The following is a 24,301-nucleotide window of genomic DNA, read 5'->3' on the forward strand; positions in this document are numbered from 1 at the left end:
TACTTGCCACATATCAAAAGAAATCTCTAGGATTTTTTTTTTTTTTTGTCTTACTACTTACTACTACTACTACTACTATGTTCACTGGGCATCTACAGATGCCGTATGGTCACTCCGATATTTGGTGATGTTCCACACCAGGCCTTGCCATGTAGTCCTGTTGTTTGCTTTTCTGGCATTCTCAACTCTCTGAAGATCAGTCACTCCACAATGCCATCCATCCATCACATTGATGGTCTACCCCTGCCTCTTTTTTTCCAGGAACTTTTTTTGTCCTGTTTGCAATTTATGCTCATATTGCACTTTTGCTGTCCTCACAAAATGGGCTAGCTCTCTGGTCTCTTCTTGATACTTTTCATGCAGCTTATTCTTACCATTATTCAATTTATACTACCTCATCCAGATTTCAGTGATGCTTAATCCTGTCATTCATTCATCCATTTGATACTTACCTTATTCAACCTTTGACCTTTGGAATACATTCATACAGCTCTTGATCAGTGCCCAAGTAGCATTTATTTCCTTTCTACTTATCACCCTGCTCTATGCTATAGCTGCAAGCTATCTCCTCCATTTTCATAATTACTGGCTTTGTAGCTCCACATAAATCCTTTCCTTAGAGAAGCCTTCATATGGCTGGCAACCACAGATGATAACCTCATGACCACCCTTAGCAACTAGAGGGAAATATGACACCCCCATTCACAATCACATCCTCTGATTATATGATTGGATCTAAAACTCTTAACTCTTTTTTTTTTTTTTTATTTGACACACACACATACACACACACACACTGGCAATGGATGGTCGATCCTTTAGTCCAGACAAAACTACAAGAGCACACTTGGAATTCCCTCTACCTTCCACCTAGTTCAACAGGCTGGCACAGACAGAGTTGAGTGCTGGTGCGGCACTTGCTCACTTAATTATTCACATCTGTATTTGGTAGTGATCTCTTGATTTTTGAGGATTATTAGCTTATTTTGCTTAATTTAACCCTAGCTAGGTCTTCTAAGCAAGGACCTGTTCAGAGTGGCAGTGTCAAGAATAAGCACAGAAGATAAGGCAGAAGTGTCAAAACTGTGGTATTTTGGAAACTGTTTTAAGTGCAAAACTGTTATAAGTATGTATAAGCAACTAGAGGGAAATATGACACCCCCATTCACAATCACATCCTCTGATTATATGATTGGATCTAAAACTCTTAACTCTTTTTTTTTTTTTTTTTATTTGACACACACACATACACACACACACACTGGCAATGGATGGTCGATCCTTTAGTCCAGACAAAACTACAAGAGCACACTTGGAATTCCCTCTACCATCCACCTAGTTCAACAGGCTGGCACAGACAGAGTTGAGTGTTGGTGCGGCACTTGCTCACTTAATTATTCATCTGTATTTGGTAGTGATCTCTTGATTTTTGAGGATTATTAGCTTATTTTGCTTAATTTAACCCTAGCTAGGTCTTCTAAGCAAGGACCTGTTCAGAGTGGCAGTGTCAAGAATAAGCACAGAAGATAAGGCAGAAGTGTCAAAACTGTGGTATTTTGGAAACTGTTTTAAGTGCAAAACTGTTATAAGTATGTATCATAAGTATGTTATAATACATACTTATAAATATGTTTGTATTATAAGTAAGTATAATTAATATTGGTTCATCAACTATTTATGATATAATAAAGAAAGAAGAGGAAATAATGAAATTCTTTGCAGATAGTGATTTCAAGAAACACATCAGTGATAGGAAAACTATAAAAGGTGTAAGAATACTGAGCATAAGTGAGTTATGATGGAAGGGTTTGAACAACACTGCAGTGACCAAGTGGACTTGTTGCATAAAAATAACTTAATTTAATTTAATAAAATAACTGTTCCATTAACATGGAACAGTTATTCCATTAACCTGCTAAGGAATTTCTGTCATTAATATGACCTACAGAGTATGTAGATGAATTGGCTAAACTTGTGACTGACAAGATCCTCAAGTCCCAAGCAAGTGCATAATGCTGATGAAACTGCATTATATTGGTGATGCATGGTGACAGGACATTAAAATCGGATGAAGAAAAAGGGACCCACAGGATTCAAACAATCTAAGGTGAGAGTTACTGTCTTAAGATGCTCAAACAACATGCATACACATGCACACTTGTTATATGAAAATCTAAATGCCCCAGAGCCTTGAAAGCTGTTAAAATGTACTCATAATATACTGTTGAAATAAAAATAGCTGGCTTAGCACCAATATGATGGCAAACTGGTATGAAAATTTTATGAAGCCATAGCACACTGTAATTGGGTTTCAAAATTCTTTTAATTCTGGACTTTCATTTGATGTAAGAAAAATTACATAAGGAAACATGAAAGCAGAATAAACAACTTTGCTTCAAAATGTTCCTTCTCTTCAACATCAGTGATATGATGATCAATTAGTTATGAAATACATGGTAATCAAGCAACTCTCAACTACCAGGCTTCTGTGATTAGCTCTAAAATCCTAGGAAAATTCTAAATTTTGAAAGCTTGGGAACAGTACTATTGTAACATTCTTTGTACAAGTACAACAACTGAAAAACCTACTGTTGTTCAGTTGTTGTACTTTTACAACAACAACAACAACAACTGAAAAACCTACTCTCATTTATGCTGTGCTCCACTGATAAGCCTGTATCTTTCTACCTGTACTCATAAATGTATTTCATTAAATCACTTAATTTACATATAATTTCTGTTTGCTTATTTGATCATATTTCATTGATACTAATAATGTTGTATCTTTTATGCTAATCTATTTCCTTTAATCACTTAATTCACATTTAATCTTCAATTTTGTAGTGGGTTATGGTATTTTATGGTACAGAAGAGAAGTATAATTAATGGGTCAAAAGTGCATTGGTGAATTATTATTTCATACCCTCTCTTGGTCTGGAAAAATGACTATTATTATTACATGACACTTCCAGGGAGTCCGAGACTCATCGAGGTAGGCCACCTACTCTACAGCTCTCCATCTCTACTCAATCCACCAACTACAGTGAACCTCATCATCTACACCAGTGCCATCTACTGCCCACCAACAGTACGAGTATTTTCACAGACAATCACAAACATCCATCCATGCCTACGGTGGAATTTGAACTCACAACCTTTTGGATGGAGAGCAGATATGCTAACCACTTGGCCAATCATGCCGGCAAATGAATTCAATTGGCTGAATCAAAACAATTCCTGAGTTGAGGAGATCTTGTATTTTTGCTTTGAATAGACTGTCACAATTTTTTTGTGGTCTCACAGTAAACATCTGCATTTATCATTGTTCCTTGAGGCACAAATTCAATTAACAAAACACCATGTCTGTCCCAAAAGTATACATACAACTATTATTATTAAAAATTAGTTAAGTGCCGTGAAGTAAGCGGCAGTGCCTTAACCTTATATATATTAGGCCCAGAGGCTGGTCCATCCTTATCAAGGAGAGTGCGGCAGTTCTAAAGTATAATCTTTGGAAGTTGTAACAGAGGAGAATTAAGTTGAAAATTATAGTAGGCTCTGAAACCAAGGGTGACAGAAAATTGATGATATATATATATATATATATATATATATATATATATATATATATATATATATATATATATATTAATAGTACTAATCATATATATATATATATATATATGGTTTTGTGAAGGGTAGATCATGTCTCAGTAACTTGCTCACATTTTATAACACACTGACGGTTGAACTGGATAAGGGTAATGGGTTTACAGTGATTCTACTGGACCTTGCCAAGGCCTTTGACAGGATACCACATGGAATTCTAATCAGTAAACTGCAGCATATGAGGATGGATATAGGGTTGGTGAGAAGGATAGGAGGGTGGTTGATGGAGAGATATCAGAGAGTGGTTTATTCAGGAGTAGAGTCCAAAAGACGGCCTGTGACTAGTGGTGTGCTGCAGGGTTCTGTTCTTGGACCACTACTGTTCAATTTGTTCATTTACAATATAGGAAAGGATCTGAGAGGAACTGTTCATTAGTTTACTGATGATGCAAAGTTGGTTAGAGCAATAGTGAGTGCACAGGATGTCAAAATTTTGCAGGATGATTTGGATAGTTTGGAGGACTGGGCTAAAGAGAATGGAAGTCAATTTAATGTGGTAAAGTGTAAGGTTATGCAATTTGGAGCGAAAAGATTAGCAGCAGTATATCACATTGGTTGAACCGTACTACAGGAGATTGATGAGGCCAGGGATTTGGGAGTGTTGGTGGATAGGGAGTTGAAGTTTAGGGGGCACATCGCACAAGTGGCTAAATCAGCTCATCAAATCACTTGGTTGCTGAAAAATACTTTAACAAGCAGAGACAAACAGGTTATTGTTCCTCTGTATAGAGCCTTGATAAGGTCCCATCTGGACCACTGTGCCCATGCCAGAGTTTCTTACGGATGGGGTGGAGGTGGAGAGGATCCAGAGACGAGTGACCAAGATGATAGCAGATCTATGGAATGAACTTTATGAGAACAGGTTGAAGATGTGTGGGTTGCAGAAATTGGTTGATAGGTGGAAAAGGGGTGATATGATTGAGACATTCAAATTACTGAAGGGCTTCTATAAGATTAATTCAGAAGATATTTTTGAGAATAGGATTGGTGGTGGGGAGGGCTAGGGGCCAGACGAGTGACCAAGATGATAGCAGATCTATGGAATGAACTTTATGAGAACAGGTTGAAGATGTGTGGGTTGCAGAAATTGGTTGATAGGTGGAAAAGGGGTGATATGATTGAGACATTCAAATTACTGAAGGGCTTCTATAAGATTAATTCAGAAGATATTTTTGAGAATAGGATTGGTGGTGGGGAGGGCTAGGGGCCATACGTGGAAGCTGGGCAAGCACATGGTTAGCAGGGGTGTTAAAACTAGGTTTTTTACTTGAAGAGTGGTGAATGAGTGGAATAAGCTGCCCGAGTCTGTTGTGGGTGCCATGACTGTAAATGAGTTGAAAGCGAGGTATGATAGATACTGTGTGAATGTCGAATATTTGTTCTTGACATGATGTTAGGGCCTCCCTCGATGAGTCTATGGACTCCTTGGAGTTCCCTGTAATAATAATAATAATAATAATAATAATAATATATGCACATATACAGGGCTCCAATTTATGGAAAATCCTATTCACCACAAAAAAAAATTTATTTGGAAAGACACCCATCCCCATTTTTTTTAATATACCAAAAGGAGTTCCATAAAGTGATTAATGGGACTGTGCAGCTGTTTTGAGAATGATGTCTTCATGAGAGAACCATTCCAAGAAGGAGAGGTCGTTCAAAATAAGAATAGGAAGAAGAGTAAATAAATAAATAAATAAATAAACACACACACACACACACACACACACACACACACACTTGATTTTTTGGAAATTATAATTTGTTACATTAATTTCTGTTATTACAATGGGTCTTTATATTACACATATTTTTCTATTTCTTCTTAAAGTTAAAACAGATTTTGTTTAGAGGCTTTATTATTATTATTATTCCAAGCCCCAGATGAAGTCAGACTCATCACAGAAGGTCCCATTGTCATACACACAATATGTATGACAATACACATTGTACCATGCCTTAAATACATTCAAATTCTCTGCAGACGCCACACTCTCACATAACGCATTCCAATCATTCACAACTCTCCATGAAAAAAAACAAACAAAAAAAAACCTGCTTCCCATTCCCTTGCTCACACCCTCTTTATACAGCTTCCAGGGAATGACCCTGTGTTTTTCTCTTTATGAGAAACCACTTCAACATCAAAATTTCCTTGCCGTATTCATTTTCAGTCTTTATTACTCTCCAAATTCTGATATCCAGACGGGTCCCCAGGTTGTGGATCAGGGAATGGCCACCAGAGATGGTGGCTAGCTGCAAATAGCCAATAAGCAGTCCTGGACAAGAAGCAGCAATACTAACAGGATGTTGTGGGTTAGTGGACAATTCCAGTAACTCTATAAAATGCCACAGAAGTCTAATGACGGTACTGCATCAAGGCGAGCTTAGGCTCCCTAAGCCTAAATCTATATGCTCCTTCTTGCTTCTCTCCCCCAAGCTCTTCAAGAAAGACTAAGGGTTTGTCAGATAAGTGTCAATTTGCTGACAGTAAAAAGAAAACACAATTGAAATCTGATGCCAATGAACAAGAATAAAGACTTATGCCCTCGGATGTTGCCCGGTTCCCAATCGAGTAATCAGGGTTGGATCAAAAAATCAGTTACTGAAAACAAAGACAAAAAAAAATCAAACTCAGGCCTGTAAAGGATGGAATATCAATTGGTACATGGAATGTCTGTACACTCTGGGCAACTGGAAAATTGCAGTTGCTTCAAGAAGAAATGAAGAAATACAGATGTGATATATTGGGTATTTCAGAAATGAGATGGACATTGTCAGGAGAATCAAATGGTGGAAGAGTTCTCTGGTCAGGAAATGAAAGTAAGCATGAAGCAGGCTTAGGTTTCCTGCTAAGTAACAAGGCCTGTCAGGCAATGATAGGATACAAATCAGTTAGTGAAAGAATAATGGTTGCAAGATTCAGTGCCCAACCATTTAATATCATGACCATTCAAATATATGTGCCCACTACAGAGAGTGCAGATGAAAACATTTAGAGATTTTACAAGGATCTACAACTAGAAATTGGTGAGGTGCTGAAGCAGGATATACTCATCATTGGAGGAGACTGGAATGCAAAGACTGACAAAAATAACACAGGATGGGAAAAGGTTATGGGAAAATTTGGATATCAAGAAAGAAATGAACGTGGAGAGAGAGATGCTTCTGGAATTTGCCATGGATAACAACCTGATGATTTACAATGCCAAATTCCAACAAAAAGATTGTTGTAAATGGACATGGCACTCCTTCGATGGCAAACACAGGAATATAATCGATCTGATATTAATAGACTAGAAATGGAGAACCTCAGTTCGACAGTACAGATCATTCCAAGGAGCTGATATTGATTCGGACCAGCTTAATGATTGTGAATATAAGACTAAAACCGAAACTGAAGTAAAAAGGAAAGTTCCAAAAAGCTAGAGACAGCTCAAAACTAAATGAAGACAGGCTAAGAACAGCATATCAGAACATATTGGAAACTAAGCTTAAGACCCCAAGTGAAAAACAAAATATAAATACAAGAGCAGAACGACTGACTACAGTCCTAAAAAAGCAGTAGAGGAAGTAATTCCTGAAAGAGAAAAGATCAACAAGAAATGGATAACTCAGGAAACCCTAAAATTGGTACAGGAGAAAAGAGAATTAAAACTTAAAAGAGATAATTCAGAGTCAGCAGATGAGTTATACCGTCAAAAATGTAATGAAGTACAGAAAGCAGCAAGATCTGATAAAGCCAAATGGTTGGAGGACCAGTGCAAAGACATTCAACAGTACTATGGAGAACACCAAACTAGAGAGGTCCAAAAACTTATAAGAAATGTCAATAGGAAGTGGCAAACAAGATCAGTAGCAGTCAAAGATGAAGATGGTAAAGTATTGATGAACAAGACACAAATCATACACAGATGGACAAGATATTGCAGCAAAATATATAAAAATCAACTAAATAATACTGCAACAGAAGTAATCAAAGAACTAAAAGCAATCTCTCCACTGGCTGAAATCTTTGAAAATGACATCTTGGAAGAGGAGGTGAATAAGGCTATAAAACATCTCAAGAACAACAAGACTCCCAGAGATAACAACATAATAGGCGAGATGCTAAAATATGGGGGAGAATCAGTTGTAAAAGAAATGCATAAGCTGGGTAATGAAATATGGAGATCAGGGTATGCCCCCCCCCCCCCCCGAAGATTTGAAAAAATCGATCTTTGTTGTCTTTCATAAGAAAGGTAGTGCCTTTAGAATGCACCATACAGAACTAATGCATTAATGAGTCATCTTGGCAAAGTGCTGATGAAAATACTAACAGAATGCCTGAAGGGTCATATGGAGGCACATCTTCATGATGAGCAAGCCGGATTTCGAAAAGATTGAAGTACAGTGTTACAAATATTCGCACTAAGACTAATAGCAGAGAAAGCTCGAAGAAAAAAACATAAAGATATACTGATGTTTTGTGGCCTTCCAAAAAGCATTTGATAATATCGACCAAAATATAACATGGGCTGTCTTGGAATCCTATGGTGTGGACAATAAATTGATCCACCTGCTGAAAGATATAAACAGCCAAGCACGAGCAAAAATCGGGATAGCAGGTGTGACTGGAGATTGGTTTGCCACTAGTCAAGGCACAAGACAGGGGGACCCAATATCACCAATCATCTTCATCCCACATCTGGGAAGAACAGTAGATAAGATTAAAGAAGAAGGCAGAGGAATTTCAATAAATGACATTAGAATAGACTACCTCTGCTTTGCAGATGACATTGTCCTGATTGAAGAAGACACAGCAAGGCTAGAACAGACATTGCAAACACTATACACAGAAGGAAAAAGATAAGGACTAAATGTCAACTTTGAAAAAACTAAAACAATGATATTTGGACAACAGGAATTACTGAACAGAGTTACGATAGACAGCTTTCAACTGGAAAATGTGGAACACTTCACATATCTTGGATGCCACATGACATATTACTTGGACCCCAAAAAAGGGATAAAAATTAGAATAGCCAGAGCAACAACTATTTTAAAAGCCATGAACAAAATATGGAAGAGCTGAGCTATCTTCTTCTTCTTCTACAGCTTCTCCCACTTAAGTGGGGTCACTGTTTGTTATGAGTCTCCTCCACGCCTTCCTGTCTTGGGCTGTCACCACATCCAAGTTCTTCATCTTCAAGTCCTCTTCTACCAGCTCCCTCCATCTCTTCTTTGGCCGCCCACGCTTCCGCCTTCCTTGCACATCCATCTGCATGACCCTTCTTCCCACATATTCATCCTCCCTCCTCATCACATGACCAAACCATCTCAACCTTGCCTCCTGTATTTTCGCTCCTAAGTTCGTAACTTTCACTGTTCCCCTCACATAGTCATTTCTCAGATGATCCTTTCTGGTTACACCGCACATCCACCTAAGCATTCTCATCTCTGCTACTTCCATCCTGCTGATGTTATTTTTCCTCAGGGCCACAGTTTCTATAGCATATGTCATAGCTGGCCTCACTACTGTCCTATAAATTTTGCCTTTCAGATTGATCGGCACCCTCTTATCGCATAACACTCCAGCCATCTCCCTCCAGTTCCTCCAACCCGCTTGTATCCTGCATCCCACTTCCTTCTCAGCTCCTCCATCTTCTTCCACTGTTGAACCTAAGTATCTAAAGTCTCTCACCTTCCTGATGACATTTCCTTCCAGCTCCGTCTCCTGGCCACTGCCCACTGCGCAACACATATATTCTGTCTTACTTCTGCTCAGTCTCATACCTCTCTCTTCCAGTACTTTTCTCCATCTTTCCAGTTTAGTTTCCGCTTCTCCTCTTGAATCTCCACACAGCAAGATGTCATCTGCATACAACATTGTCCAAGGTACATCTTCTCTCACCTCCTCTGTTACCACCTCCATCACAATATTAAACAGAAACGGACTTAATGCACCCTTGATGCAAGCCAACTGTTACTTGAAAACTTTCTGTCTGTCCCAAACAGGTCTGAACACTTGTCTTCACATTTCTGTACATTTCCCGCACCAACCTGACATATTTCTCCGGCACCTTCTTCTCCCTCAGACACCTCCAGACTTCTTGCCTTGGCACTCTATCGTATACTTTCTCCAGATCAATAAATACCAGATGCAGCTCCCTTTGTTTCTCTCGATATTTTTCCATCATCTGTTGTAACCCAAAGATAGCATCTGTTGTTGATCTACCAGGCATGAAGCCAAATTGTTCCTTTGCAATCTCCACCTCCTCCCTCAATCTACCATCAAGAACCCTTTCTAGGATCTTCATTGTGTGGGACATCAACTTTATTCCTCTGTAATTTTTACAGTCTTGTGCATCCCCTTTACCCTTGTAGATGGGAACAAGAGTACTCTCCCTCTATTCCTCGGGTATATTTTCCTGTTGGCAAACTTTCATGAACAGGTCCCACAGCAGGTCAATTCCCTCTTCCCCCAGTGCCTTCCATGCCTCCACTGGAATTCTGTCGGGGCCCACCGCTTTTCCATTCCTCATCCTCTTCATGGCCTCCGTCACTTCCATTCTACTGATGTTCTGCACCATCCCCTCAGAAGGCTGCCCATCTCCTCTGTGAGTCCTTGCATTTTCCTCATTCAAAAGTCCCTCAAAGTATATTTTCCACCTGTTTCTTATGTCCACATCCCTCCATAATACTCTTCCTTCAGCATCTTTGATCTGCCTCACATGTAAGATGTCCTTAGCTGCTTTATTTCTACATTTTGCTAGTTGGTAAATTTTTCTCTGTCCTTCCTTTGTTTCTAATTGATCATACAGATCTTGATATGCCATGGCCTTCGCCTGTGCCACAACTCTCTTGGCTTCTTGCTTTCTCTCTTTGTACACCTCTCTGTCCTCTTCCACTCTTGACTCATCCCACTTCTGCTTTGCCTTCCTCTTAGCTGTCACTGCCACTTGTACATCATTATTCCACCACCAACCCTCCTTCTGCTCTCTAATCTTTCCAGATGTCTCACCAAGCACCTCGATTGCACAGCTCAGGATTACTTTTGAATTATGTTTCCCCCAATCTTGTACACTTTCCAGTCCATCCGAAATCCTCTCTAACACTCTCTCCCTAAAACGATTCCTCACACTCTCCTCTGTTAAGCGAAACCACTTAATTGTCTTCATCCCATGGCAACCAGAAGTTCTTATCTTCGATCTTATTTTAAAGTCTGCGCACAGCAGTCGGTGTTGTTGTGCTACTTGATCTGTTGGAATTACTTTACAATTTGTCACAACCTTAAGATGTTTTCTTCTAGTCAAAATGTAGTCAATTTGTGAGCTGTTGTTACCACTTCTAAATGTTATCAAATATTCTTCCCTCTTGAAGAAAAACGAGTTCACAATTGCCAGATCAAACGCTACTGAAAGTCCACAACCCTCTCTCCTTCCTGGTTCATCATTCCCACTCCGTGGCCACCATGCACCCTTTCACAGTCTCTATTCTGTCTTCCTATGTGCCCATTCAAGTCTCCTCCGACAATCACCATCTCATTTTCTTCCAATTCCCTCATTTCTTCATCTAACATGTTCCAGAACTCATCTTTTTCCTCTGCTGTACAACCAACTTGCGGGGCATATATACATAATACGACCACTCGCTCTTCTCCAAGACCCAATTTCATTTGCATGATCCTGTCGTTCCTTCTACCCACATCCAGTACTTCACCCTTCATTCTGCCACACACCACAATTCCTACACCATTTCTTCCCTCGTTATTCGCTCCAGAGTAGAACAATTTATATCCATCTCCCAGTTCCTTTGCCTTTCCCCCTTACCACCTTGTCTCCTGCACACATAAAATGTCCAACTTCCTCTTCCTCATCATGTCTGCCACCTCTTTTCCCCTTCCAGTCATGCTTCCAACATTCAGTGTTCCCACTCGCAACATCCTCTCCACCTGCTGGGCTCGCTTCTTTAACCGCACCCGCCCTTGATGCGGTAGCCCTCGTCCACTTCTCACAGCTAAGAAGAGCTGAGCTATAAAGATGCAAACTAAACTGCGCATTTAGTAACCTGTATCTTCAGCAGCATGCTCTATGGATGTGAGGCCTGGGTACTCCTGAGAGAATCTGAAAGGAGGATATTGGCATTTGAGAGGAAGTGCTATAGAAAGATCTTGAGAATAAGCTGGATCCAGAAAGTGAACAATGAGAAAATCTACAGACGAATACGACCAAAAGAAAACCTGATCCAGAAAATAATCAAAAGGAAACTACGTCTCTTTGGCCACATAAGTAGAATGAACGATGAGAGGAAAATAAAAATGCTGCTGTTTGGGATGATCGAAGAAAAGAACAAAAAAGAAAAACCAAACAGAGAATGGGGGCGATGACATTGTCAAATGGTGTGGAAACTCTATACACAAACTGAGTCATCTTGCACAAAATGGAATACAATAGAAGAATCATATCAAGATGGCATCAGACACCTATGGGCATTGGACCCATGGTTGTTGTTGTTGATGATGATAATGAAAGTCTGATAACCTCCAACAATGTTTATTATTTATTCAGAGAATAAATAATAAACAATGTTGATTTTTCTACACAATACCAGAACTTGGAGGCCATTTTCCTTGAAAATGTCAATGAACACAACTCAAACTTGTTTCTCCTCTTCAATTCCACTGACAAAAATGGAAGAAATATCAAAATGCTAGCAATGGCAACAAAGAATGCAGAAATAAAATGGTTATGATACCATTGTATAAACCTTGATCAGACCTCATATGTGCACAGATTTGGTCACAGGGTTTTCAGAGTGATGAAAATATGTTAGAAAGGATCCAAAGAAGATTCATAAAGGTGGTCTCTGGAATGTGAAGTACAAGGACAGATTGAGAGAATGTAAATTTCAAAACTTTGTGAATAGGAGAGGAGAAAAATATGATTCAGACATATGAGGAAACTAGTGGCAAACCGATCTCTAGTCGCAGAATAGCAGGTGAGACTGGAGATTGGTTTGCCACTAAGTCAAGGTACAAGACAAGGGGGACCCAATATCACCAATCATCTTCAATTTCACATCTCAGAAGAACAGTAGATAAGGTTAAAGAAGAAGGTGGAGGCATTTCAATAAATGGCATGAGAATAAACTACCTCTGCTTTGCAGATGACATCGTCCTGATTGAAGAAGAAACAGCAAGGCTGGAACAGACATTGCAAACACTATACACAGAAGGAAAAAAAGGTATGGACTAAATGTCAACTTTGAAAAAACTAAAACAATGATATTCGGACAACAGGAGTTACTGAACAGAGTTACAACAGACAGATTTCAACTGGAAAATGTGGAACACTCCACATATCTTGGATGCCACATGACGCATGACTTGGACCCAAAAAAAGAGATAAAAATTAGAATAGCCAGAGCAACAACTATTTTAAAAGCCATGGACAAAATATGGAAGAGCTGAGCTATAAAGATGCAAATTAAACTGTGCACCGTAGAAACCTGTATCTTTAGCAGCATGCTCTATGGATGCAAGGCCTGGGTACTCCTGAGAGAATCTGAAAGGAGGATATTAGCATTTGAGAGGAAGTGCTATAGAAAGATCTTGAGAATAAGCTGGATCCAGAAAGTGAACAATGAGAAAATCTACAGACGAGTACAACCAAAAGAAAACCTGATCCAGAAAATAATCAAAAGAAAAGTACATCTATTTGGCCACATATGTAGAATGAATGATGAGAAAAAATTAAAAACGTTGCTGTTTGGAATGATTGAAGGAAACAGCAAAAGAGGAAGACCAAACAGAGAATGGGACGATGACATCGTCAAATCGTGCAGAAACTCTATACACAAACTGAGTCATCTTGCACAAAATAGAATGCAATGGAAGAATTATATCAAGATGGCAGCAGACACCTACAGGCATTGGACCCATGGTTATTGATGATGATAATGATGATATGAGCTAGTCAGGAGTTGTTATCAAGTTGACATGGAAGAGATTTTTCATAGCATGGGGGTAGAACAAGAGACTATCCCTGGAAAATGTATAAGGAGTGAGGAGTAGGTTCTTTGCATGGATAGTGGTTGGTGAATGGAATGCATTGCCTGAGTGTGTTGTGAATGTAGACACATTGAATCAGTTTAAGGCACAGTTGAATGAGCATTATGTGTAATGGTGTGTACCTCCCACCATGAGTCTCTGGCTCCATGGAAGTTAGATATTAATAATAATAATAATACTATGTAATCCTCACCATCCTTCCAATACTTCTGATCTCTTCTTAACCAACTCTCTTTCCAATATATTGCAGATATCAACTGTCCCCACTGGTAACTCAGACCATAATCTTATCTACATTTCTTCAGATATGAAACATTCTTCCTAGCCATTCTCAGTCTTGTGTTCTTTGGCACATCTTGAAAGATTTGGATTTCTGTGCCTCTCAATAGTGTAATTAGTTTCTGCATTCCTAATTTAAACACCTGCTTCAAATGAATAACTGACATAATCCTTGCTGGAATGAGGACTAAAAACCTTCCAACTCCTATCCAAGTCTTGATATTTATATTATAAAGATGGCTTACACAAATTAATATGTAATGTCTTTGTGCTTTTTTTAATCTCTTCCCTTTTCATAATCAAGTGTATATAAATTCTTACATAAGCGAAAGAAATGTATCAACTCTCTATCACTGGTCAGTCTCAGTCTTCTAAATCAGCAAAAAAAAAAAAAATCAGCTAACGCATTTTTGTTCCCACATAGGGAGCAGGCAAGGCGATTTTAGCCCTAAATTTTGCAGACTGTTGGTCACCCACCTTGGGGTACCTGTGTGCCCATCATGGGGAAATAGATTTGAACCCAAGTCTTTCATCATGTGGTCAAGCACTGCAGAGTGCAAACGCCACTTCTACTGAGCTACATAAGCCTCTAAATGTATTCTTCTAAATTACTTTATTCTTCTAAATGTAAAATGTAAATGTAAGTGTAAAATGTATTCTTCTAAATGTATGACTTTTTTTTTTTCTAACATGAATTCTATGCTAATGATATAATATGCATGCAATAACAATTTAAATTTCTGGCGAATATAAAACTATTTCACAATCACAAGACTTCAAAGCCATTAATTATTTCAAATACGTACTGATATGCAATAGCTTAAATGAGCAATAAAGGTGGAACAGGGGGTAGTGGAAGAGAAACAGTTTGATGAAGTTGTATATCGAAATTCATGCATTCCAGGAGTTCTCAACCATATGGTCATGTCTCCTTAGGGAAAAATGAATGATAAGGTGCAAAACGTGAGATTATTCAAAAGATTAAATTATCTCATCAGTAGAGATGCAATATATTACTGATATGAAAATGTTTACATTCAAGGTTAATTTGTAAGAATATCTTAATTTTTAAATTTTATATATACATATTTTCAGATCCCATTTTGTGTATTTATGTGTTAGCTTATAGTTTGAACAACTTTCTGCAGTAGTGGTAGTTAAAAAAAAAAGACATTTTTCTAAAAAGTATAAAGAATTTAATTTTCATTATTATTTTCAGTTAGAAAATGACATTTGTTATGGGAAAATGTTTTTTCCAGTTTTATGGCAATATTTGTTTATTCTTCTCATTTAATACACTACATATATATATCATACAAAAAGTTTATTGAATACATGTGTATACATCAGAAGATGAAGAATTCTAGAATAGTGTCCCCCCCTTTTGCTAATAAATAAATATGAATGACTAAGATTAAACACAGTATAGTCTGAGGTCCAGTGAATGTCATCAGGCAGCTGTATAGCATCTATGAAGGGGGGGAGGGTTTGAAAAGTTCTGATACACACCTAGAACAAAAACGATATTAAAGCAACTCTTTTTATATATCATAAAAGAAAAAAGAACAAATTATTACAATTTGATGAAACATGGGGTTAAAGATATGTTCTTTCTTGTGGTATCAGTTGCATTAATATCATTTTTATTCTAGGTGTTACCTAGAACAAAAATCAGAACTTTTCAGGCCCCCCCTCATATTAACAAGATAAAGCACAGCAGCAACAAAAAATAGAAACAACTGCAAAATGAGAGCTAAAGCATTGTAGAGTATAGAAATAAAGCATAACATTTTTGTATAAAAATGTAGTTTGTATTTAAAATGTAAAAATTTTAAATGTAAAATGTAAAATTTTTCATAAATTTATATAAAAAATAAAACTGCATCACATACTCATATGATCGATGTACATATTCAATCATTTTAGAAATTCTGGACTTTACAACTGTCTTATAAATAACTCTTTTAATTTCTGACATTTCGATCTTCATATTAAGATCATCATCTGGAGTATATACAAATATACAAGGACAAGCTCAAGAAACTATGATTTGATGTCTGGTTATTCTACTGGCATGGCCTCTAGTGAAAAAAAAAATACAAATTAATTAATTATTATTATTATTATTATTATTATTCAGGCCTCCATGGAGTCAAAAGACTCATTGGGAGGCACTTCCTAAGTCTATCAAGACTCATCGAGGGGAGGTTCCTCCCTAAGAAACAAAGTCTATCATACCACTCCTTAAACTCATTGACCATTCTTGCTCTCACCACTCCATCAGACAATGCATTCCATGGTTCAACTACCCTCCATGCAAGCAAACCACTCCTCACCCTCTTGCTCACAGTTTCCTTTCATAACTTCCAGGGATGGCCCCTTGTCATCACTCCTTCCTGCTGTTCAACCAAGTGAAAGAATTCCCCAGTGTCAACCCTGTAACCACCTCTCAACAGTTTAAAAGTCTCAATCATATTACTTCTCCTTCTTCTATCCAGCAAACTCTGCAGTCCACATTCCCTCAGCCGATCTTCAGAACTATCATTGTACACTCCTGAAACCATCTTTGTTATCTGCCTTTGTACCTTTTCTGCAGTTAATTTATTCCCTTCAAATCCTGGGGACCAAATCTGAGAACAATAGTCCAAGTGTGGTCTGATCAGAGACTTATACAACGGAATGATAACTGTTTTATCTCTGCAGGTCAGCGTCATTCTCATTATTGCAGCAATCCTCTGTGTTACCTTCACCACCTTTGCAATATGTCTCCTAAATTTCAGGTTTCTATCAATCATCAACTTCAGATCTCTTGTCGTCTCTGATTCCTCCAGTATAACTCCTCCCATAGAGTATGCAGTGTCTCATCCATGTTTCCCAAACCTCAAGACCTTACATTTTGCTGCATTAAACTGACACCCCCCATTCATTTGTCCATCTTTCTAGCTTATTCAAATCTTCTTGCAGGGCTGCCACGTCTGCGCTATTACTAATAATCCTTCCCAGCTTTGCATCATCCGCAAACAACTGAATAATCCCTTGCAATCATCTGACAATGTCATTGATATAAAGGTTAAACAATATAGGTCCCAGTACTAAGCCTTGTGGGACCCCACTTGTAACCCTCTGCTTCCTTGAAACTGCCCCGCCATACACAACTTTCTGATACTACCTACCGGACAACCAGTCCTGAATCCAGTTGACAATCTGACATCCAGACCCATATGCTGCAAACTTAAATATCAGCTTATCATGTGGCACCCTGTCAAATGCCTTCGCTAAGTCTAAGAAAATGGCAATATATGCCTTTCCCTCATCTAATGCTCTTGTAACTTTATCATAAAAGGCTAGCATATTGCTAAAACAAGAGTGCCCCTTCACAAATCCATGTCGACTCTCACAGATAAAATTACCCTCATCTGCCCAATCCTGTATACGGTCCTTCACTACTTTCTCCAAGATTTTGCTAACTACTGATGACACACAAACTGGCCTATAATTAAACACTTCCAGTCTGCTACCACCCTTATGCAATGGCACTATCTTACCTTCCTTCCATTCCATGGGTACCTTTCCTGCAGCTTGACTTTTATTGAAAAGCCAGGTCAAAGGCACTGTCAGTTCCCTAGCACATTCTCTCAAAACTCGTGGTGAAATACTATCCAGTTCCACAGCTTTACTGACATCCAGAGTACTCAGTATTTGAAACACACTCTCCTCCTGTACCTCTAAACCTCAAACCTGCCCTATCTCTCTAGCATTAAAACTGACTCCTCCAGGATGAAATACTCCAATAAAGTGTTCATTGAACAATTCCACTATGTCCTCTGCATCAGTCACTCTATTCCCATTCTTCCACAGTCATTTCTCTTCCTACTGGCCACATATCTAAAAAATTCCCTAGGATTTTCTTATGATCTTAGGGCCAATCTCCTCTCACATTCCAGTTTCATCTTCCTTACCATGCTAGTCACTCTTCTGGCCTGTGTCTTATACTCTTCATGCATCTTCTCTTCCTGTCTCCTTATATCTCTTCCATAGCCGCTTTTTCACATGCAATTCCTGTTTAATATTGTTTGTCATCCACTTTACTCCAAATTGTGTCCTCTTGTTCACTCGTTGTATACAACTTACCATTACTGCTAACAAATATTCTTTCATAATTTCCCATGCACTAATGATATCCTGGCCTTCCAATTCCGCCCTCCATGAAACTTCTCCAAGTTGATGTCTTAGACTATTATGATCACCTGCCTTATAATTCCACATATGTTCCCGTCTCTTTGATACTCCTATGTGTCTATTCATTTCCAAGTCAAAACCATATGGTCACTCTCTCTCCAACTGGTGGTAGAGATGCCATCTCAGTTATTATCAACTCTTCTGATGCTATAACCAAATCCAAAACTCTTGAACCTCTTGTTCCCTCTATTACATGTTGCCTAAGACATTTGTCCCTCAAGAATTCTAGAAATTCCATTCCTTTATTGCTACATGCATCTTCCTCTTCCCAATTTATACTACTGTAGTTAAAATCTTCCATAACAATCATTCTTCTTGCACTTGCCAAACTCAACTGTCTAAACATTTCCTGGTCCCCACTCTCTGTGCTCCTGGGTCTGTAGCAACACTCCACTAAATATCCTGTCTTGCCCACCTCTACCTCACACCATATGCTTTCAAAATCATTAGTGTCACTGCCTTCCAAAGTCTCCACTCTTAGAGGACATAGGTCGTCACTTATCATAAGCAGTACTCCACCACCACGCTTTCCCTTCCTATCCTGCCGAAAAATGCTGTACCCAGCAACTTCTATTCCTGTTATTATATCCTCTTCTGTCATTATTTAGAAACTACATCAAAGCTAAATTCTATTTAAGATAACATGAGAAAAACATTCTTTCTTATAGTCTTCTTTCAGTAACAATGATACCTATTTTTAACATTACAATTGTTATTTTAGATTTAGGATTCTGGATTAGCTACAGTCCTGTTTATAGTTAACTCTTAAAGAGAAAGATTCAGAGGGTAGAATGTGTGCCTTCCACATGCTTGGGATTTTTAGACCATCATTATTGTTTAGATTGGTATGGTTGATAAGAATCTCACAGGCTTTCTTAAATTTGCTTTCATTTCATGTTTTGGAGTGATGTAAACAACTGGTGCTTTTCCAGTCAATTCTATGTAAAGTGTTCAGGGCATGATCAGAAAGGCCAGTTTCACCATAGTTATTATATTTAATGTGTCATTTATGTTCCTTTTGTCTGATAGGAATTGTGCGTCCTGTTTTCCCTATATATTGTATATTACAGGTACAATAAATACGGTATACTCCTTGGTGAGCCAACAGAGGGAGTGGGTCTTTGGATGTGTTGAGTAAGCTTTTAAATTTTGCAGGCGGTTTAAAGATGTCTTTGAGGTTGTATTTTTGTAGTATTCTGTTTATTTTATCTGATGTCCCTTTAATGTAAGGAATGGTTATAGTTTTATTGTAGTCTGGTTTATCTTTATTTTTTATTGAGGTCTTGTGGAGAATTTTGTTAATAGTGTTTTGGCTGTAACCATTTTTTAGAAAACTATTGCCGATAACTTTAATTTTTTTTTTTCACTAGAGGTCATGTCAGTAGAATAACCAGTGATCAAATCATTGTTTCTTTAGCTTACTGTGTGTAATGTAACTCAGCTTGTCCTTGTATATTTGTATATATACTCCAGATGATGATCTTAATATGATCAAAATGTCATAAAATTAAAAGAGTTATTTATAACATGATTGTAAAGTCCATAATTTCTAAAATGAATGCTGATCACTGTGCAACACTAAAAGAAAGGATACATATTCAATCACTTAATTTCATGGTACACCTAAGATGCACTATATCATTCCTACAAACTAAAACAAAGTTAAAGTGTCTTCAGAACTTTAACTCTGTTTATACAGAAATTTCTTATTCAAATTGTTTGCAACATTATTATTATTATTATTATTATTATTATTATTATTTCATGGAGTCAGCAGACTCATCATGGGAGGTTCATTCAACTGACAACATATTTATCATACTGAATGTTAAATTTCTTAAAACTGCCTGCATTAAGAACATATTCCAGTAATGCATTCCATTCACTCATAATTCTCCATGTAAAAAATATACTTGTCACATCACTCTTACATAACTTCCAGGGATGGCCTATGGGTATTCTCCTCTTGCCTTCTACTCTTTTTATGCTACTAAAAAGAGTAGAAGGTAATTCTATTTTAGTTACCCTCTTTTTTTTTTTTTTCAGATACTGCTCCATCATCACAACTTGCTAGTATCATTCAGAGAGCCAATTACCAATTCATCTAATCAATATACTATCTATTTTCCCATTCTCTGCAGCTTGTATACCAACTTATCATGTGGTAATCTATGAAATGTTTTCACAAAATCACTGTATATGATTCTCCCTTATCTAACACACAATTTACTTATCATAAAATCCAAATAAATTGCTAAAACAAGACCTGCCTTTCACAAATTCATGCCGACCATCATAGAGAATTTTATGCCCATCAACCCAATTCTGCATTCCATTTCTAACCAATCTCTCCAACACCTTGACCACAACTGAAGTTATACATTCTGGTCTATAATTGGACTTCTGTCCTAGAACCATGCTTGTGGAGTGGTACTATTTTGACTTCTTTCCACTCCTTAGGAATCCTACCCAATGCAAGACTTTCATTAAAGAACTAGGTCAAGAGCACAGCTAACTGTTGTGTACATTCCTTAAAATTACATGGTGATATTTATCCATTTCTATAGCCTTATTAACGTCTAACCCAATCAACAGCCGATACCTGATTCTTTCACTTCCAATTCTTTTAGTACTTGCCTCTCTTTTACATATTGCATGCATCATTTACATCAGTATGATATAAGCTGATAAAGTGCCCATAAAATTAACAATGTAATTAATGAAATAAAGAGCCAAAAGGTTTCACTTTGGCAATGTAAAAATTATCCAAATTAAGAAGATATTTAATCCCACATTAATAATACATTAGGGTTAATACTAAGAATAGTGTTCCTAGCTTTATCTACCTTTACTACGAGTTGTCCGGTATTATACTACCCAGGTATTTGCTCACGCTTGGACTCGCCGAACTTTTATATCTTGCTATATTCGGCATGAAACTCTTTGATTTCTATCTTAGTTTCTTATTCGGTTTTGAAATATTGTGGGATTAAATATCCCCTAAATTTGAATAATTAACAATGTAAGTTGAACAACAGTGGCCACAGTACAGAATCTTGTAGCAATTTAACTCGTTTTCAGATATACTGCTCCCCTCTCCCACATACACCCAGATCTATCAGCTTATCTCCAATCTGAATCCAACAATTTATACCTGCATATTCTTCTTAGATTTTCTGAAGTAAACTAAAAAACAATACTTATAAATATAAATATAAAGAAAAAACTTACGCTTGATTTTCCATTAGATGCAAGATCCTTTTTTTTGGGTGGTGCAGCAAGTGTGAAATTGCTATCTTCCCAGTTCTTAAACCAAACAGTAGGTTTTAAATACCAAGCAACATGGAATTTTTTTGACACTTTCACTTCCTGGAACAGAAAGAAATGATGACAAGAATTTAATGTAAATTTCAAAACTTTAGAAAAGATGGCAAGAAATCAAGATGGCAAAAAGGTGGCAAGAAATCATCATTTTTCAAACTACCCTGACTGTTGTTATTCTTGATGAAATAATGTCTGCATAGCATTTTCCACATTGAAACATCACTTTTATTTGGATAACAGTTTTGCTGTTATTATGAACAGCTTCTTCAGGACCTAGGTTAGAGGATCATCAGACAAAAACTGTAAATAAATATAGGAAATTATATGCACCAAAATAAAACAGCATCAACAATAAATTATTATTATATAGGCATCTCTGCAGGGTTCAAAGAATCATCACAGGAGGTCCACATCAACTCTCACATAATCCATATCACTCTTCTCCTGAAATTCATTTACTGATGAAACACTCGCAGCTTCCGATGATAATCAATTCTGCTCATCACCATGCTTCAAACAAAAAATGTAGTCCTCTCTCTCTCTCTCTCGCTATCCACACTCTTGCATAACTCCCAGAAGTAACTCCTTGTTCTCTCTTTCCCCCATTCTCTCATGAATTGAAAATTTTCTTCTGCATATATCTCTCTAAATTGTATCTCTTTTTATTTCCATCTATCAACTAAGCATTGTAACCTACAAACCTTCAAACTGTAGAAACAGCAGGAGAGAGAGAGAATGAAAAAAATGTGAGGGAGTGCTGGAACAAGGGATAGAGATTTGCCAGGACAGCAGGTAACTAGGGGAACAAAGAAAGAAAATGTTAGAGGAGAGAAAGTGAGGATGCAGGTAAGCAAGAAAGGAATAGAGTGGTAAGAGGTGTGATGTATGGAGACTCGATGATCCGTGGTGTGCAAGAGAAAATGCCCGAGGAGTGTATACCTGAGGAACAATAGAAAGTGTGGCTATGGCAATTAAGAGGGGTGAAAGGATGGATGAGATGATTGCAATGATGGACATGGATGACCTGAGAGGCAGTGTGAATTGGGTGGCAAGAGATCTGAGGTTCATGCTTGAGGCTGTACGAAAGAAGACTCAGAGAGGGAAGACAGTGTGTGTGCATGTTGCACAGGTATGATAATGAAGAGCTGAGAAGAAGAGCATTAATAATGAATGGTAGGATAGCAAGAATGTGTCAAAAGAGAGGCTTGGAGTACATGGATGCTTGGGAGGCATTCAAGGACAGAAAGGAACTGTATGCGAGAGACCGCTTGCATTTGAGTGAGGAAGCAATTTCTCAAATGTAGGCATTTGAAGAAATTGCTGTTCTCTGAATGAGTCAGTGTCTCAGGAAAACTAGAATTATTAGGGTGGATAGCAGCAAGGGTTGCCTCTTGTGAGAATAGGTGCTTGGGAGATGAGAGAATACATCAGGTAATGCTGAATCCAGGTTGGAGTCTGGAGGGGATAATGATAGGAATAGAAACAGTGATGTTTTTATTCTTTTTATTAATGTGCCAAGAGTATCCAGAATAAAGGAGATGAATTGGTGGCACTGATAGCATCTGCCTATTCAAAGATTATTGGGATCTCTGAAATGCGGTTGACAAGAAGATATACTAACAGGAATAGAAGTAGCAGGGTACAGCATTTTTCGACAGGAAGGAAAAACATGGTGGTGGAGTACTGCTTATGATAAGTGATGACTTATATCCTCTCAGAGTGTAGAATTTTGAGGGCAAAGGCAATAATGCTATTGAAAGCCTATGGTGTGAGGTAGAGATGGGCAAGACAGGATATTTAGTGGGGGTGTTGCTACGAGCCAGGGAGCATAGAGGGTGAGGAGTAGGAGATGTTTTGGCAGTTAAACTTGGCAAACACAAGAAGAAGAATGATTGTTATGGGAGATTTTAATTACAGCAGCATAAACTGGGAAGAGGAAACTGCATGTAGTAATAAGGGATTTGAATTTCTAGAATTCTTGCATGATAACTGTGTTAGGCAACATGTAGTGGAAGGAACACGATGTTCAAGAGTTTTGGATTTGGTCAAGGCATCAGAAGAGCTGATAATAACTGAGATGGCATCTCTGCCTCCAGTTAGAGAGAGCGACCTTGTGGTTTTGACTTGGAAGATGAACAGAGATGCAGGAGTATCAAAGAGAATGTATGTGGAATTATAAGGCAGGTGATTATAATGGTTAATGGAAAAGTCGCCCCTCGTATTTTGCCCCCAGCACATTTCGTCCCCTGTAGTTAATGAGTAGGTTACAAAAATGTAAATGCAGTCAACTCTCAATAACTTGAATTTTTATTGAAGTCCCAGCCCCTTTAATGAGATTCAATGTTAAACTTTGTCGATTACTCAAAGTGAACTTCTGATAACTCTTCTGATAACTTTTCCAAACAAATTTTCAAAATTACATTCGTGTACAAATTGTCACATAGCTTTTAAACTAATTTCTCCCTCTTTGTATGTCTTCAGGGTTCTCTTTCCATTGTGAAAGTATTAACTGGAACTGTTAATCCCTTCACAATGGAAAGAATACATACTCGACCACGAGGGCGATAGTCACGTGGTTGGTAACAGATATGGGGAAGGGAACAGTGAATAGCGCGCGTTTGATGTTTTCGCTGCCTTGTTATCAGCAGTGCATCACTTGAACAAGCTGAGCATTGGCAGTGCAATATCTACATATTATTTTTGCATCTTGATTGATATCCTGTGTGTACAGGATAT

The 24,301-nt window shown here is 37.9% G+C and overlaps 1 protein-coding gene and 1 pseudogene across 1 annotated transcript in view; both read right to left on the minus strand.

Annotated features, from left to right (window-relative positions):
* Positions 1-24,301, minus strand: part of LOC150100261 (uncharacterized) — a 101,392-nt gene that overhangs the window by 22,412 nt on the left and 54,679 nt on the right. The window contains exon 5 of the mRNA XM_090402621.1: positions 21,473-21,610. Within this exon, the coding sequence (XP_090258747.1) occupies positions 21,473-21,610 (138 nt within the window). The remainder of the gene's footprint in view (positions 1-21,472; positions 21,611-24,301) is intronic.
* LOC150100262 (U6atac minor spliceosomal RNA) lies at positions 3,395-3,490 on the minus strand (annotated as a pseudogene).

Source organism: Typopeltis vanoorti, chromosome 13, assembly GCF_054136105.1.
Source record: "Typopeltis vanoorti isolate ZY-2024b chromosome 13, IOZ_Tvanoo_1.0, whole genome shotgun sequence".
Taxonomy (NCBI): Eukaryota; Metazoa; Arthropoda; class Arachnida; order Uropygi; family Thelyphonidae; genus Typopeltis; species Typopeltis vanoorti.